The sequence below is a fragment of the Rhinolophus sinicus genome, chromosome 11, assembly GCF_057876585.1.
Source record: "Rhinolophus sinicus isolate RSI-liver-muscle chromosome 11, RSI-T2T, whole genome shotgun sequence".
Classification (NCBI taxonomy): domain Eukaryota; kingdom Metazoa; phylum Chordata; class Mammalia; order Chiroptera; family Rhinolophidae; genus Rhinolophus; species Rhinolophus sinicus.
This window is the reverse complement of record NC_142511.1, coordinates 20761869-20777440: the sequence shown is the minus strand read 5'-3', so window position 1 is coordinate 20777440 and position 15572 is coordinate 20761869. Positions and strand designations below refer to the sequence as shown.

Here is a 15572-nt window from a genome sequence, read left to right as displayed (position 1 = left end):
ACTGGGAAATCCTGGTCTTCAGTCAGGGATAAATGGATTGGGTTCAATAACCTCATGTTCCCCTCTTCTCCTCCCCCCTAAGGATCTCTTCCACGCATTCCATCACTCCTTTATCCTAAGGATGAGGGCTCCCTCTGCACCCAGTCCCGCCTCCAGGCCTCTCTTCTTCTCAGCCGCCTAGTCCAGCAGAACTCTTGTTGGTCCTTTGTAGTGGACAATTATGTACCTTAAGACTCGGTAACTTTTGTTATGTTCCTCAGGAATGCTTAAGAAACTCTCTGCCCCTGTGTTCTGTAGATCATGTTCTGATACGGGAACAGAACGGAGGCTTTAGAGAAAGGAGCTAAGGCTGGGTCTGGGGGAGTGGATACTTCCTGCAGTGGCTCCTTAAAGGAACCCAGAATGCGCCTCCTGTAGGGCGGGAGCTCTCTAAAAAGCTACACCCTTCACTCTCAGCTCTGGAATTTCTCGAGGCCACTTCTGCTGTTGCCTCTTTGCTACTCCAGCTTTACCCTTTCTGATGTCACAATGCTTATGTTGCCCCCATATTTGGCCCTTGCTCTCCTCTTAGTTCCTTGGATCTGAGGCTGAGTTTTGAACTTGGATTCCAGTTGACCCTTGGCGCTTTTCTCTACCTGGTCTACCCTGCAGCTGTGGAGCAGAGGCAGTGTTATCTGATAGGGAGGGTGGCCCCGAGGTGGGACCTTGTGAGACCGCTAGTGTTCCATGGAGTTCTGAGGGTGCTCAGAGATGCTTCAGGCTACAACACGGGGTGGTAGTGGTGAGGGGACACTTGGGGCAAGGAGGGGAAGTAGAGAGTGTTGGGTCTTGGCTTCCTGTCTCTGTCTCTACCAGAGCAACTTCACTTGGATCTGGATTCTCTCTGAGCCTTCTTTGATAACAAATTGAAAACTACTTATCTTGTTTAAGCCCCTTCAGTTTATAAAAGAGAAAGCTGAGACTAAACAAAGAGAAAGGATTTGACAAGGCTACCCAAGTGGTTTAGTGGCAGACTAGGGCTTTAGGAGAAGACAGGACCAATGGATGCTGGCAGACTTTGAGGACTTTGTCCCAGTAGCATGACTGTCGTGTGGGGCGGCCTGCGGGTTCTCTGGTCCTGTCCCCCACATAAGAACGCAGGACATGGTGAGGCCAAAAAGGAACACCCACGGAGCCATAGATGGGGGAGTCATACCACTATATTCTCGCTGGCAGCATCCGCCTCTCTGCAATCCGCTCTTGCTAGCTCAGCCACCATCTTCTTGCTAGCCCCCATTTTCTTGCTAGCGTAGCCACAGCAGTTATATTTGTGGCCAATGGCTCACTGGTTACAGCTGACGGCCAACTAGCCACAGCTGCTGGCCATGCAATCACAGTTGATGGCCATTTACTACCTGAGCCAGCAGCTTTCTATGTGAGGCCGAGAGCCTAGAAACTGCTTTCTGGGGCTCTGTCCCCACAATGACCCACCTCTCTAAGAGTCTTGTGGATTTCTATGTCTTGCCTAGTTCTGGCTAGGGGAGGCCTGAGCGCCCAGTAAGCTTGAGTGCTGCTGTCGCAGGCTGGCTCTGAGCATGAGGGCCATCCACCCCTTCTGATCTGAGCACTGTGTCTGAAATAGGTGTGGCCCCTTCCCTGAACCCCAAAGAGCAACGCCTTTCTCTGTGGCCACTGATGCCACAGATGGTGAAGACCTGTGATCAAATCCAATGCTGTCACTAACTGCTGTGCAATTTTTGATTTGCTATATAATCTTTCTGAGCCTCAGTTTTCTCGTCTCTAAAATGGGAGTAAATAATAGTCACTTTCTCAGGCATTTATAGGAATCAATCAGATCATGTATGTGCAACACTAATGACAATAAGTGTACAATAGACACACAAAATCATTGTTGCCAGAGGAACATGACATCCAGGGAACTGTGTAGTATTAGGATCTCAGGAGCCAGGTCCTGGACCTTTCCCTGTGTTTAGCACAGAGCAGAGCATACATATGGCTCTAAATAAATACTTGATTAAATAAACAAATGAGCAAGGACAGACTTGTCCTAGAGCAAATCCCCACACAGGTCTCTCATGTCTGCACACCTGCCCCACGTTCTACCTCACTCCCTAAGGTTGAAGAAGAATTTAAGACCCCACCATTTTAGGGGAAATGGCCAAGAGAACCGACAATATATGTTTCTGTTTTCCCTCAACGTCCTTACTCTTCTAACAGGGAAACTGAGTGGAAATGAAAACCAAGGACTGCTGTAATGCAGGGACGAGAGATGGGTTCCTATAGCCCTCAAAGCTCCAGGCTCACTGCCATCACCCAGGGCTTAGCTCTGACCATGATCTTGTGGCCTTTGAAGTCACTGAGGGTCTTCTCAGGGCGAGGCGGATGAGGCACTGTGAGGATAGGGAACTCCCTTCCCACCCTCCTGTGTCGGACACTTCAGGCTCTTCTCTGATGTGGCCGGGGGGCACTTTGGCTGCTGTGGCAGAATTCCAGGGGCAGCTCGTCTAAAATGCAACGTCAGAGTTAGGGGCACTGGAGGTGACAATCAGGAACTGAGACGTGGAGCCAAGTGAAGATGGGAGAACCAAGGCGAGATGAGACTGGGGAGATGCATTCTTATGATTCTTGGAGAATCGTAAGATTAGAATTCTGCATGATTCTTGGAGACTAAACAGCTAAACATGTTTTCTATTTGTTTGTTTTACCAGTTTCTGGTGTATACTTCTTGGGCGGGGCTCTTAAAGTGAGCTAGGATTAGACAGACATTTACGAATTCAGAAGAAAAAGCTGAGAAGGAGGTGGTTTCCAGTTTCCTCCACTCCCTTTTAGTCCCCGTGATGAGCCCCTCTTCCTGAGCTGGAGCTGGAGCCCTCCCTGTCTGTCCATCATTCATGGCCTCCAGGGCACTTCACGTCTTGTTGAAGTCTGTCCATTTTCTCCTTTTGTGAGCTAGGGATTTTAATAAAGCATTTCGACTAGGAAACTAAGGGTTTCCTGGGGGTTGCCAGGGGCTGATACGAGGGGAGAATGGGAAGTTATCGTTTAATGGGTATAGAGTTTCAGTTTTACAAGATGAAAAGAGTTATGAGGGTGGTGGGGATGGTAGCACAACAATGTGAATGTATTTAATACCACTAAGCTGTACACTTAAAAATAGTTAAGATGGTAAATTTTATGTTATGTATATTTTACCGCAATTAAAAAAGCATCAAAGCGAATGGAGTTACAGATCACACAGCGACTTCAGCTTCAGTATTTGAGAGCAGGTCGACTGGTCTTCACTGTGATGGTTAGTTGTTTCCTGTCATCTTAGCTAGGCCGTGATGCTCAGCAGTTTAGTCAAACATCAGTCTAGAGGTTGCTGTAAAGCTGTTGTTTAGATGTGATTAGCATTTAAAATCAGTAGACTTTAAGCAAAGCAGATTACCTGCCGTAATATGGGTGGGGCCTCATCTGGCAGTTGAAGGCCTTAAGAGCAAAAGTGAGGTTTCCCAAAGAAGAAATTCTGCTTTCAGGCTGCCTTTGGACACAAGACTGAAGCAGTGCTGCTGCAGTTGCTAGCCAGCCAGTTTGCCCTGCAGATTTCAGACTTGGCAACCTCCATATTCGTGTGAGCCAGTTGCATAAATTCCATAAAATCTGTGTCTGCCTTTCTCTATCTACCCCCTACACACACACACACACACACACACACACACACACACACTCACACACTCACACACACACACATTCTATTGGTCTGACTAATACACTCACATGAAACCAGTCGGAGATGGAAGCGCCCAGACTTCTCCCAGAGGGGAGACAGGTGAGGAGCGACTCCCAGGTCTCATGAATGCTCCATTGGCAATCCTACTCTGCTTTCCTGGCTTCTCTGGGAATCGGCCCCCCTCGGGTCTGTGCCCTCTGCCTCCAGCCCACTTGTCCTTTTCTGTTGCCCCTGCCCTGAGCCTGTGGGCCTGACCTGCTCACTGGCTCTCCAAGTGAAGGGGTACATTTCCTACGAGGCCCTGAACACTTTTTGGACCCTGGTCCTGGTGAGGCTTTCGGGAAGCCATTTACTGATTTTCTGGCCACCTGGACTCTGTCTGTAGCTTAGCACATCGAGATCTGTCTTGATCCACTTCTCTCTGCTATGTTCCATTTACCTGTAGCATATTTACCGACTAGTTCATGTCTGGTCCTGCCTTTGTGTAAATCCTTGATTCGTCTCCTGTTTTCCTTAATCAGCATCCATGCCTAGTCCCCTAAGGGCTTAACTATCAGGTACCAACTTTGACTTCTGAAACCTATGAGCATTAATTCAGCTTTTTCCCACAGCCAGGTAGAGACCCTCATCTCATCCTGCTTTTAGGTCTTGCTGAACTGTCTCTAAAAGAAGGATGTATGATTAATTCTTTCTCTCATTTACCTTTTGTAATATCTATGGAGCCCATTATATACATTATCTTAACCAAAAGCCATATTTAATATACAGTATCCCCATTTCATCGATTTGAAAATTGATGCACACAGAGGTGATGAAACTTGCCCCAGACCACTTAGCTTGGGGCTGGAATTCAACCACAGGCAATTTAAATACAAGGCCTGTGCTCTTAGTGAGGGATCCATGAACCTTAGCAATTAGAAAGGAGTGGGGAGCGAGGAATAAAGATAAATGAGGCAGAGACATAAAGCAAAGCCAAGAATAAGAGGAATATTATTAGCAATTATATATTACATATTATTAGTTAATATATATTATATTAGCTAATAATATAGTGTATTAATATGTAGCAGAAGTCCTGTACATGTGCTACCAGTGAGCCCCAAATTAACACAGTGGGGGCGAATAGAGGAGCCCAGTGCTCTGAGATGCCTATTGATGAAGTTTGGCAAAATTATTCTGCACTTGTAGTAAAAATGATATGTAATTCCCACTAGGAAAAGGGCTGAATCTTTCTCTCTTTGAATAATGATTTGGGGTTGACACTGGATTGTAAATTCTGAGAAAGCTGCAACTTTAAGACTTAGCTTTCCCCCCTTTCTATATCTAACGGTGCCTAGTCTAGAGTCATGCTCACTGCAAGTGGTGAATCAGTAGTGATTGTGTTGAACAAATATGAATATTAATGAATGCTGAAGAGTGGTCCTATTGCACCTGTGATGGATCCATTTCTGGGGCAGACTTCCAAGGATTAAATGGTTCTAGAGCTAATGAAGGGCAGATTCATGCAGTACAAGGAGCACGCAATCTGAACTCTGGAATCAGACCTCTGTGGCTCTACCACTTAGTAGCTGTGTGACCTTAAGCAAATCCCTTAACTTCTCTGAGCCTCAGACTATAAAAATGGAACACTCCTATCGCATGAAATTGAGAGGCCTCAAAGAGAGAATGTTCCAGTGCCTGGAATATGGCAAGTGGTTCGCAAAATTCATTTGTTGAATCATTCATTCATTCATTTGGAACCTTCTAATTAGGTATGTGCTGTGCGTCTAGCACTCACTGTGCTCTGTCCTGGGACTAAAACAGTGAACAGGACAGGCAGGCACCTGGCTGATTCCTCTTCCTCACTCCCTTCCTGCAGCAGATACTTAATAATAGAGGTACTCCAAGTCCAAGTTGCTGAGGGAAGACGGCGAGCAGCAGGAAGATAGGGGAAACTGAGGCGCAAGGACCCCACACAGAGAAATGGCATCCTTCATTCCGTCTGTGTCCAGCTGACTCCAGGGTCCCGTCAGGTTCTGACAGGCCCATCTCCTCTAACCACACTTAAGAGTGTGCTAAGCAGGAGCTCACCAGGGCCACACTGGGGCTTTGCTGAGAAATGATCACACCTTTTTCACTGTGTTGGAACACAGAGTGCGTCCAGTGCTCTAGGTCTGCATTTAAAAGAGAAGTGGAGGGATGTTAGTAAAATGGCCCTCCATGCAATTGAAACAAATGTACTAATTACACAGAGGCCTCAGCAGCGTGCTCTTCCCCTGGCTCTTCAGGGTGTTGTGTGTGCATTGTTCTCACCCTCAGGAGCAGCATTTGCATGTCTCCAGTCTCTTAGGGAAGTGTGTGTGTGTGTGTGTGTGTGAGACGATGACTGGACGTTAGTAAGCTCTGCCTCCAGAGAGAATTCTAGAAGTTCCTCAAAACAACTTAGCTCATCTTCCAGTGAGTACCCTGCTTCCTAAATATGCCGTGAAATACTCTGTATACACCCTGCTGAACAACCAGGTTCATTTGAAGATGTTTTTTTTATCCAGTAAACTTTATTTATATATAACAACAGTACAAATTGTGTCCTTGGCTTGCAAAATAGGAGTGTTTCATATTTACAATAGGTACACAATAATATATTAGAATAACAAAAAACCCCATTTTATTGGAACATTTTAAATACTTAATTTTCTTACAGTTTTTATTCCACAACACCTGTAAAAACAACAAAACCAGACAACTATCATTGTATTTTCTTAAAAATATATATAATACAGATTCCAGTGTGTCAAGAAGAGTGGGTTTGAGTAGGAGAAGTTGGGAGGAGAGGCAGGTGAGCTCAGGTTCCTAGCCTCATAGCATAAGTAGCTTGTCCCTTCCTCCCTGACATTCTTGAGAACGTCTGTTCTGTAGGGGGGGGGGGATTATTTTCCATTTTGCTCTCCAGCTGTGGTGCCAATAGGGAGGGCAAACAAGTCAGGGCCTTGACTGAAATCCATGGCTGCTGCCTGTCTCCCTTGAGGCTAGGACAGGAGGAGCAGGATGCACCGCAGAAAAGGGAGAGCCTGGTCTGAAGGCGGAGCTTCTTTAAAGTGAGGAGAGAACCAGATGAGGGCGTGCGCAAGAAGCTGAGCATCACCAGTTTGCTTGTTGGGCTGACGCCCTGTGTGATAAGCGGTGGACTCGATCCTTTCCCAGGATTTACCTAATTCCAAGAGTGAAACTTTATCTTCCATGTGTGGCATCACTGAGCCCTAGCTGCCAAAACTTCACTCTGGGGGAAACCAGGAGAAAGGAAAGAGATAGGGCAGAGAGACTTTGGAGTTATGAAGAGGATGCCGCCATTTTCTCAAAGCTTGTTCCTGAGCCGGCAGCAGAAGGTCCTGAACTTCATCTCCCAAGTCTCCCTGTGGGATCCACTCCCACAGCCCAGTGTCTATGAGGCTGCTGTGCATTTTCTCACCCCCGGAGGCCCCACCCCCACCCCAGCCTCAGTTATTTCCTTGTGGCCAGGCCCCAGGAACCTCAGGCAGGGCTGGCTTGGTGTGGATGGGAAAAGATGGCCTCCTGTAGAGCAGCTGCTGGCTCAGTATTTACCTGCTGCAGGTTAATGGGGGCAGGTGTGGCAATAGGGATACACCTGGAGATTTATCAGCCAGAGGCTTTCAAGCATTCTCTATATGTTCTGCCCAGGACATTTTCAGTCTAGCACACCCATCCATTACTTCTGCTTCACATGCAGCAGGGCCAGGGGCCTCGACTACTATCTCTTGTCCTCATTTGGTGGAAATGAAGGAAAATCAGGAGCTCAAGCAGCAGGGGAAGCGCCAACAGAAGAGAGAGAGGCAGTGGAAACAAGGAAAGCTCTCATTGCCGGAGTAAGATCCCCAGAATAACGTAAGGCAGCTGGGTTGATCGGCTTTCTTCCTTCTTCTGACTCCGTTTCTACAAAACTCTTGCCCTCTGCAGGTGGAGAAGAACTGTGCCTGCTAAGTTGGTAGGAACCAGGAGCTTGAAGAACATAAATTTACTAGAAGAAGACTCTTCTTGGTCTTATTTGTTGCTATTTCTCGGCACGTATAGCAGGGCCTAGGAAATAGTTGCAGCTCATGAAGTTTCTCTGAATGAATGAATGAGTGAATGTGTGTAAGAAGCAGTTCCCTTGCTTGATTGAGGTTAATAGCTAATCCATGCATTAATGACTGAACTCTAGGAGGAGGGGGTGCTCTCTGCCAGTGGTGGATTGGAAATGGTTCTGAGAGATGTGCTGTAGGGAGAGGTTTGGGGACTGCCACTGAAGTACCTGACGCCACGCCAAGGACAGGAAGCAGCAGCAGGCCAGCTGGAGGGACTTGCTCCACCGAGATGGACATCTTGTCCATCTCCATCTTACACATTAGTACTCTCTGTCTTGCCAAACACATTTCTGGGGTCCTTTTCCTCTTCCAGAGAATTGTCTCATATGCAGATCAATAAAACAAAATGAAACTGGACTGGCTTTCAAGAGAGACTTCCCTCTCGGCCTCCCTTCAAAATGGATGGCTTCATGTGGGGATGGGGCTGTGACTTTAATACTTATTTCTCACGCAAGGTCAAACTATTTTCAAATTGGATAATATTGAGGAAGAGGCCAACCAAATCCCTCTCCTCTCTATTCCACAGGGCATGGATTCCACTGGTTCTTGGTGACCCAAAGCCAAGAGCTGGTGGAGGAAGGATAGGTGGGAAGCTAGACAGATGGCGAGGCTCTACAACATTTTACCCTCATGATCTGACTTGAGTCCAAATGACTTTTCCTTTCTCTTAGTTCCTTCCTCAGGGATGCCCCCTGGCCACTTCCTTTGCCAACCCAACTTCCCCAACTTTCTCATGGAATCCTGTAATGGGGCCAAGCCACTCTTGCCAGCTCTGGCTTCTCCCCTCTCTCCTCTCTGAATCTGCCTTCTACCTCCGTTATTCGCTACACCCCCAAAAACTTTCAAGGAAGAATGGTCACCAAAGTAGCTGCTGGGAGATACCTGGGTGGATGCATGGATATCAGGGTCGGTTAAGATACAACTGAGATGTCTAACTTCCTTTTACTTCTTGGTGGAGCACTTTAGATGGCAGGTGATCAGTGCTGTGATCAGAAAACCTTCATTCAGAGCTCAGAAGTAAAATGAGGGTGGACTGGATTTTTTTGTGGCTAGCACAAAGTCCCCCACTCACGTTCCTCTTGCCCGTATCTCCTCTCTTTTCATCGCCGTACATCATGGGCTCTGAGCTGATAAGCTTTGGGTGCTGTGAAGAGTAAACACTTTGGCTTAGTGCAGGCCAGGCATTAGTATTTCTTTCAGGCTATTAATAGGGCCCAGAGAAACTTTAACAGAAGTGGATTATCAGAAGAAAGTGGCCTTGGCATGGCTGGTTGTGAATTATAATGAAAACAAGCGAGTTTCCTGAGTATTTTGCTGAATGCTTTTCTCTTCCCATTTGTCAGCTGCATTCAGGCAAGAAACTGGAGCTGAGGCAACCAGGCGATGTCTGCTGTGTGGTTAGCTCAGTGATCCAAAGCCACACGCCAGGGATGGAAGCCAGCCCTCAGGGCTCCCCCTCCTCCAGCCCTTTCCTGGGAATCCAATGTGGTCAGCAGAGCCTCTGGAAACTGGAATTGTTCGGAGGTAAATCAGGGCACAGTGAGCTGGGGCCCAGAGTTAATTACAGAGGAAATGACCCTGGTCTGGTCTCTCTGGAGGTGGCTGGTCCAGTTTCCCAGCATTGCAGCCCCTTGACAAGTAGAAGGTAGAAGGTAGAGGTTGCTTCTCCTCTACCTCCCCACTTCCCATCTCTTTGCCTTCCTGTTGTTCTCCTCCCTCACTCCACTGCTGCGTATGGAGAAGTTGGAGCTCGCTGCTTGGATCCATGCCAACGTGGAAGGCCTGGAACCTCTGATGCCTGTCCTGGTCAACAAGGTCCTGCCACCAACAGAGCCACCTTCCGCTTAATGACTTCCACTGGCATCCATGGGTCCGCTGGACCAGGACAAAGCTTTGGTCTCTTTGTTTGGAAACTACACTCGGGAGAGTTGGTCATCATGGTTTTAGGCGTCAGCGGGAGAGAGAAGGAAAAGCTCAGTGAGAAGCCACCCACTTGTCCTCCAAACACATAAGGACATGAGAGGCAGAAAGAGAGGCAGAGGAAGACAGTCAGGTGGGGATGCTGGGCATTTCTCCTGAGGCCAATGCTCAACCATCAGGATCAGGAGCTTCTACATATGAGCGAAGGGTTGTCTCCCCTCTCCAGGCACGAGAGAATAAAAGAAAAAAGCGTAACAATAAATACTGCAGCTCCTTTAAACTATGCTCTTCAAGTATTGCTTGTGTAAACAGTGTTTGATTTTTGTTTTCTCTTTAATTGTAGAAACCACTAGGGGATTGAAGTGGAATCCAAAGCCAAACACCATGTCCCCACATCAGCTCCCACGCGGAACCTCCTGGAGGCCTGGCCCACATGCCTCCAGGCCCTTTCCCCAGGGTGCCTGGCTTACGACAGTGACTGATGTAAGGCAGAGCTGCCCAATGTCCTCAGGGAGACCAGGCAGCTGGTGTGGGAGAGGTCCCCCTCTCCCCAACTTCTGATAGTGACGTTAGGGAAGCCAAAAGGAAAAGTACCAAAGCTCAGCTCCTCGTGTGTCGAGGTTTAGGATTAAATAAAACAAAAACAAACAAAAGAACAGTAGCAAAAAGCATTGGTACTCTACAGACACATATCTCCTCTCAAGAGATGAGAATATACAGGTGTGAGGTTGGTAAAGCTCAATTTCCAGTCAGCCAGGCTGAGCTGCTTGGTGGCTTTGCAATTTTCTGCAGTTCCCATGCCCTTCCAGCTGCCAGGATAATTCCAGGTTTTACTGGCCTCTGTTTTTGCAAAGTGTTTGGTGCAAACTTGTGCTCATTCTTCTTATTTTTCAATTTCAAGGGAAAGGAAACAATCATTTTCCTTCCGATTTCTCTCAGCATCTCTTTTTCTGGCTTTTGAAAACAGGAGTTAAACAAGGATGGAAGAATGGGGGCAAAAGAAGGAAGTGGGATAGAAACCAGAATTCAACAAAAGTTGGACGGGATTAACAGGGAGGCTTTTTGTTTCGTTTTATTTCTGGTTTTCCTTTTTCTTAAAAAAAATTAAATAAAGTTCTCATTATTTCCCCCATATACATCAAATGAGTTTTCATGCAAAGCAGCAGTCACAGAGGCAGCACCATGCCCAGGCCCTGCCTCTCAGCTTGAAGAGCCACCTTTTTCACGGCCCTGCTTCTCTCTCTTGTCCCCGGGGATGGATGGCGCCCATGGTGTCTCCCTGCAGGAACTGCCTGTGATGAGACTTGGCTGGCGTCGGGAGAGGGGCCCTTCCCTTGCCCCGGGATGGGGTCTCAGAGGACAGCAAATTCTGGAGTCTGGTCCCCTTCACTCGTCCTTCCTGCTGAGACTCCCAGTGTGACGACTTTCACAGGTCGCCCTCGTCCCAGGAACGGGAGGCTCCATCTCTCAGCTCTCAATGGACATGGCATTTATGAGCTGTTCCACCTTGTACGACAGCCGCTGGCGCCGGGCCTGCTCGTCCTGTTCTAGTGCCCCGATGAGCTGAGGAACAGACACAAGGTGGGGAAGACCTCAGGACTCAGCAGAGAAGATGCCGTTTTCGGAATCCTTCTATCTGCCTTTCCATTCTGCCCTGATGAACATAACTTAAAGAATGTATATGCTTAACTGAATATGTGTGTGTGAGTGTGTATGCATATGTGTGTATGTATGTAGAGCGTGTATCTGTATGTGTGTGTATATTATATCTAAGGTGTTTAAGATAATGTTTGGCATAGAGAAAGTGCTATGCTTTAGCTATCATTATTATTATTATTATTATTATTACTACTAATATCACTTTCAGGTACAACGCTAATGTGTGACTTGTGAATTCTCTGAAGCCGTCCTATTCGACCTCTATTCACGTTAGGGCCCATGTGTCTGTCTGAAACGTAACTGACAGGACCTGCCCAAATGCAAAGAGGAGTCTGATTTATTGTTACAGAAAGAATGAAATTAGTCATACAACATTTTAACTGAAAAACAATGACATTATTAAGAGTGTTATTTATTGAGTTAACAATGAGTGAAAGACAAAGGAATGTGTAATGATGAGCTCAATGAATCAGGAGAGGTTAGGCTGCCTTCTGAGGGAGTGGGAATGATTTCTGAGCTCAGAGGTTTTGGACTCCGTGAGTGTGTTCTCTAAATTCCCCGCTGATGATGTTACCTAAGGACGGGGCCGGCGTTGCGTTTAACCGCCTCGTTCGCTGCGGGTTGGTTTCTGCCCCTGGGGGGCGCTGTCTTACCTCTTCGCTGTACTTGCTGACGTAGGAGTAGATCTCGTTGAGGGCGCTCAGCATGTTGAACTCCACAGCGTGCAGGCGGGACTGCTCAGCGAGGTAGGCGTTCATGTCCTGGTCACTGATGGCAGGCAGCTTGGCGATGTCTGCGTAGTATCTGCCGAAGGGAGGACAGGCTCCTTCAGGGGGACTCAGCAAACGTTTGCCTACACCGACCCTGACCCCAGGCCCCTTGCCAGGGAGCACGAGGTGTCCCCAGTTGTTCCTGCCAACAAATTTCTCTTCCGATGTACTTTCCTCTGTCCTCTTGCCTCAAGCTGAGGTTGAGACCTGGTGACTGGTCTTCCCTGAGGCGAGGTTCCATCTAGCTGTGAGCTCCTGGCTGCAGTGGCCCCAGAGCGGTTAACCGCCCAGACTCTGGCCAGACTCTTTGTATTCACATCTCCGCTCTGCTACCTGCTAACTGTATAACCTTGGACAGATTACTTAACCTCTCTGTGTCTCAGTTTCTTCATCAGTAAAATGGGGATGATAATAACACCTACGTACTTCACAACTCTGTTGGGTGTTTTAATGAGATGATACGTACACAGCTTTATGACAGTGCTGGGTGCCTGGCATGTGCCAGTAAATGGTAATTTGAATGACAATGATCTGACTTCCAAGGGCACAAAGCTTCCCTTCCTTCCTCAGGCAGGAAGTGTGGACAAGAGAAAGGATGGGGGTGTGAGGTCCCTAAGGTACCGCAAACACAGTTGTGAGTCCTGGGTCAGCAAAGCCCACGGCAGGGAATGGAGCAGGCACACAGGGGCATGGGCCTGTCCTGAGGGTACCACTGACCTCTCCACCCAGCTCTTGTAGCTGGGGATGTCCTTAGCATAGAGCAGCTTGTTGGAGGGGGAGTCCTTGCCCAGCCGGTGCTCTGACGTTGAACAAGAGTCCATGAAGGTCTGGGCCACCACGGAGAGGCAGGCGTCGGTGATGCTGCCCTTGTGAATGTCAAACACAAACTGGGGGTTCTTGATCACGTTCACCCAGAAGCGCAGAGGGAGGCTGGAGGGAAAAGCAGAGCAGACCCTGAGGGCTGTTGCTTGGCCTCACCCCTGAAGCTGTCCGCTAATGTTCCCCCTCACCCCGAAATGCAAAATCCTCTCTCCAAAGGGCAAGGAAATGAAGTCACAGAAAACTAGTTCAGCCAGGGCTGCTAATTTCGCTTAAGCTCTTCCTGACTCTAGGAGGAAAGGAGAGGCGCCGCTGTGCTCTAACGGGGGCGCTGACCCTGCTCTCTAACAACTGAGGGGTGGGTGTGGGGGGTGGTTCTGTTCCCTCCTGGCAGCTTTTTCCAAAGGCCTCTGTGCCTCCAGGGCAGCCCAAGTACAGAGAACTGCACAATTTTCTCAAAGCTTCCAACAAAGCCACCAGGCTCCTAGAGTCCCTTCACAGTGCCCTTGGCCATGGCCATTGTCAGGAAGGATGCAGCCAGCAGCCCCCGGGCATGGCCTCAGTGTGGGCATAAAGGGCACCACCTGTGCTCTCCGCCCAGCCCAGCCCCCAGAGCCCAGCCCCCAGAGCCGCTTCCCAGGGCTCTGGCCCAGCCCATTGGGCCATGGAAGGGGTCCCCTGGGGCCAGCTCTTTCAGGACTCTCCCCAGGGCTTTCCGTATGTGGGCAGGGGCTGACGGAAAGGAGCAGGCCATTGTTGGCACGCTGGAAATGACTCACTGTAGCTCAGAGTTTTTCCCACCCCAAAAGGAACTGATCAGTGCTTAGGAGAGCTCCTTCTGCAAAGTGGGAATTTATAATCAGAGCAGAATGCATTTTCTCTGCTTGTTAGGGCAGAAGGCGGGTAAGCCCATTTATTCCCCTTCAAATCCAGAACAGCTGCTGTTTCTCCTGCCTTTTCTAACTTTGCCTTCTCCTCCAGCTGCCTTTGGGACCTTAACTCTTTTGGCTCCTCTGTGGAGTGAGCTCGGTCCCCGGGCTTGTCCTTCTGGCCTGAGGTGATGTTGCAGCAATCCAGCCTATGTGCTACCGCTCCTCTCCCGTTCTTCATCTTTTCTTGATGCTCATGGACCCCAAACTTTCCCAAATATCTCAGTCCTGCCAAGTCTCGGAAAAGATCAGCTTTGCCCACTCCAAGCCCTTTCATTAAGATTTCTGCTTATCTTTCAAAATGCGAGGGGATCGCGTACTTTCCTATCACCGGGGAGGAGCTGTCTCAGTTGCGGGTGACTCGTCTCTTCCACTCTTCCCTTCCTCCAGTAGCTTTGGGGAACTTCTGACTTTCTTACCATGGACATGAGCTACTTGAAGTCTGGATAAGGCGACTCTCCCCACCATAACACCAGGGTAGGGCATTTCTATGACTTGGGCCTGGCCAGCAACAGAAGGCACAGAGATGGGGATAATCCAGAATTTTCTCTTGCTTTCCCTGAAATTGCCTACTCCCAGTGCTGGGCTGGGATCCTCCAAAGCAAAGGAGACAACCATAACCCAGCCCCAGAGACGTAGATAAAAGTCCTGTCCTGGTGAAATGCACCATGGCTCCCCACCCCATCACCACCACCACCCGAGTCTCCCCATTTCATTCCACTGTGATCAAAGCTGCAGACTTTGCAGGGCTCAGCAACCACAGCACCTCAGAGAAGGAAGGAATATACGGGATTGGGGTTGGATATTTTCAAAGTGTTTTGCTGGTTGCTAGGACTTTTGATTCCCAAATAACAGCCTGGGCCCATCTGTGTCAGCTCTGTTTTCTGAGATCACTGACTCCAGACAGCTGTGTGGGCTGCTTGCCCAACCCAAATGCCTGGGACTCCTTTCTCCACTCTCTGTGCTCTTTCCCTGAAGAAGAGGTTTGACTCCGTGTCTTGGCCGGGCCCTGTCTGACCTGAAAGCCAGACATTAGCTAGGTCCATGGTCCAGGTTCAAACCCAAGAAAGAAAAGTCTTATGCCAGCAGTCTGCAGGAGCTGCTGCCCGCGCTGCTTCAGGGAAGAGCCATGCCAACAGGATATCTGCCTGCTGCTTCCTGATAGCCATGGGGTAACAACTTGGCCTTAAGGGATCAAGTCTGCAATGACATCCCACTCCATGGGCTCGAGTCTGCAGCAGGTGTGAGCTCTCTCCTGAGTGCTGGCCACTTTCCTCAGTTTAACTCGCGCTTTCCGGGTCTCAGGAAGTGCCTTAGATTCTGCCCTGCTCAGAATGCCCGGCACTGCCTTGGCTTTGAAGCTCTGCTTCTAGGTCTCAAATGGGCCTCTCTGTGTAGGTTCCCCTAGCCCCCTAAACCTGAAAATCAGAGATCTGAGTCAGGGAGGAGGCACTTCCTGGAGAACGGTCTCAACCTGAAATGGCAGAGCTCAAATGTGTGTCCTGGTGCCAGGCCCTAAGCCAGGCAGGCCCCACTAGGAGGCAGCCTGGGGACCATGGTGGCTCTGCAGAGCATGTGTGCGCTATTTGTCCGAGGAGCCTGGGATTACCAGCCACAGCGAACAGGCTCCCCCCATCTTCCTGGTCCC

The 15572-nt window shown here is 48.8% G+C and overlaps 1 protein-coding gene across 1 annotated transcript in view; it reads right to left on the bottom strand.

Moving 5' to 3' along the window:
• Positions 1-10803: 10803 nt before the first annotated feature.
• PLXNA2 (plexin A2) overlaps positions 10804-15572 on the bottom strand; it is a 205745-nt gene continuing 200976 nt past the window's right edge. The window contains exons 30-32 of the mRNA XM_019713816.3: positions 12894-13106; positions 12060-12210; positions 10804-11310 (exon numbers count right to left, since the gene is read on the bottom strand). Of these exons, the coding sequence (XP_019569375.3) occupies positions 11215-11310; positions 12060-12210; positions 12894-13106 (460 nt within the window). The 3' untranslated portion in view covers positions 10804-11214. The remainder of the gene's footprint in view (positions 11311-12059; positions 12211-12893; positions 13107-15572) is intronic.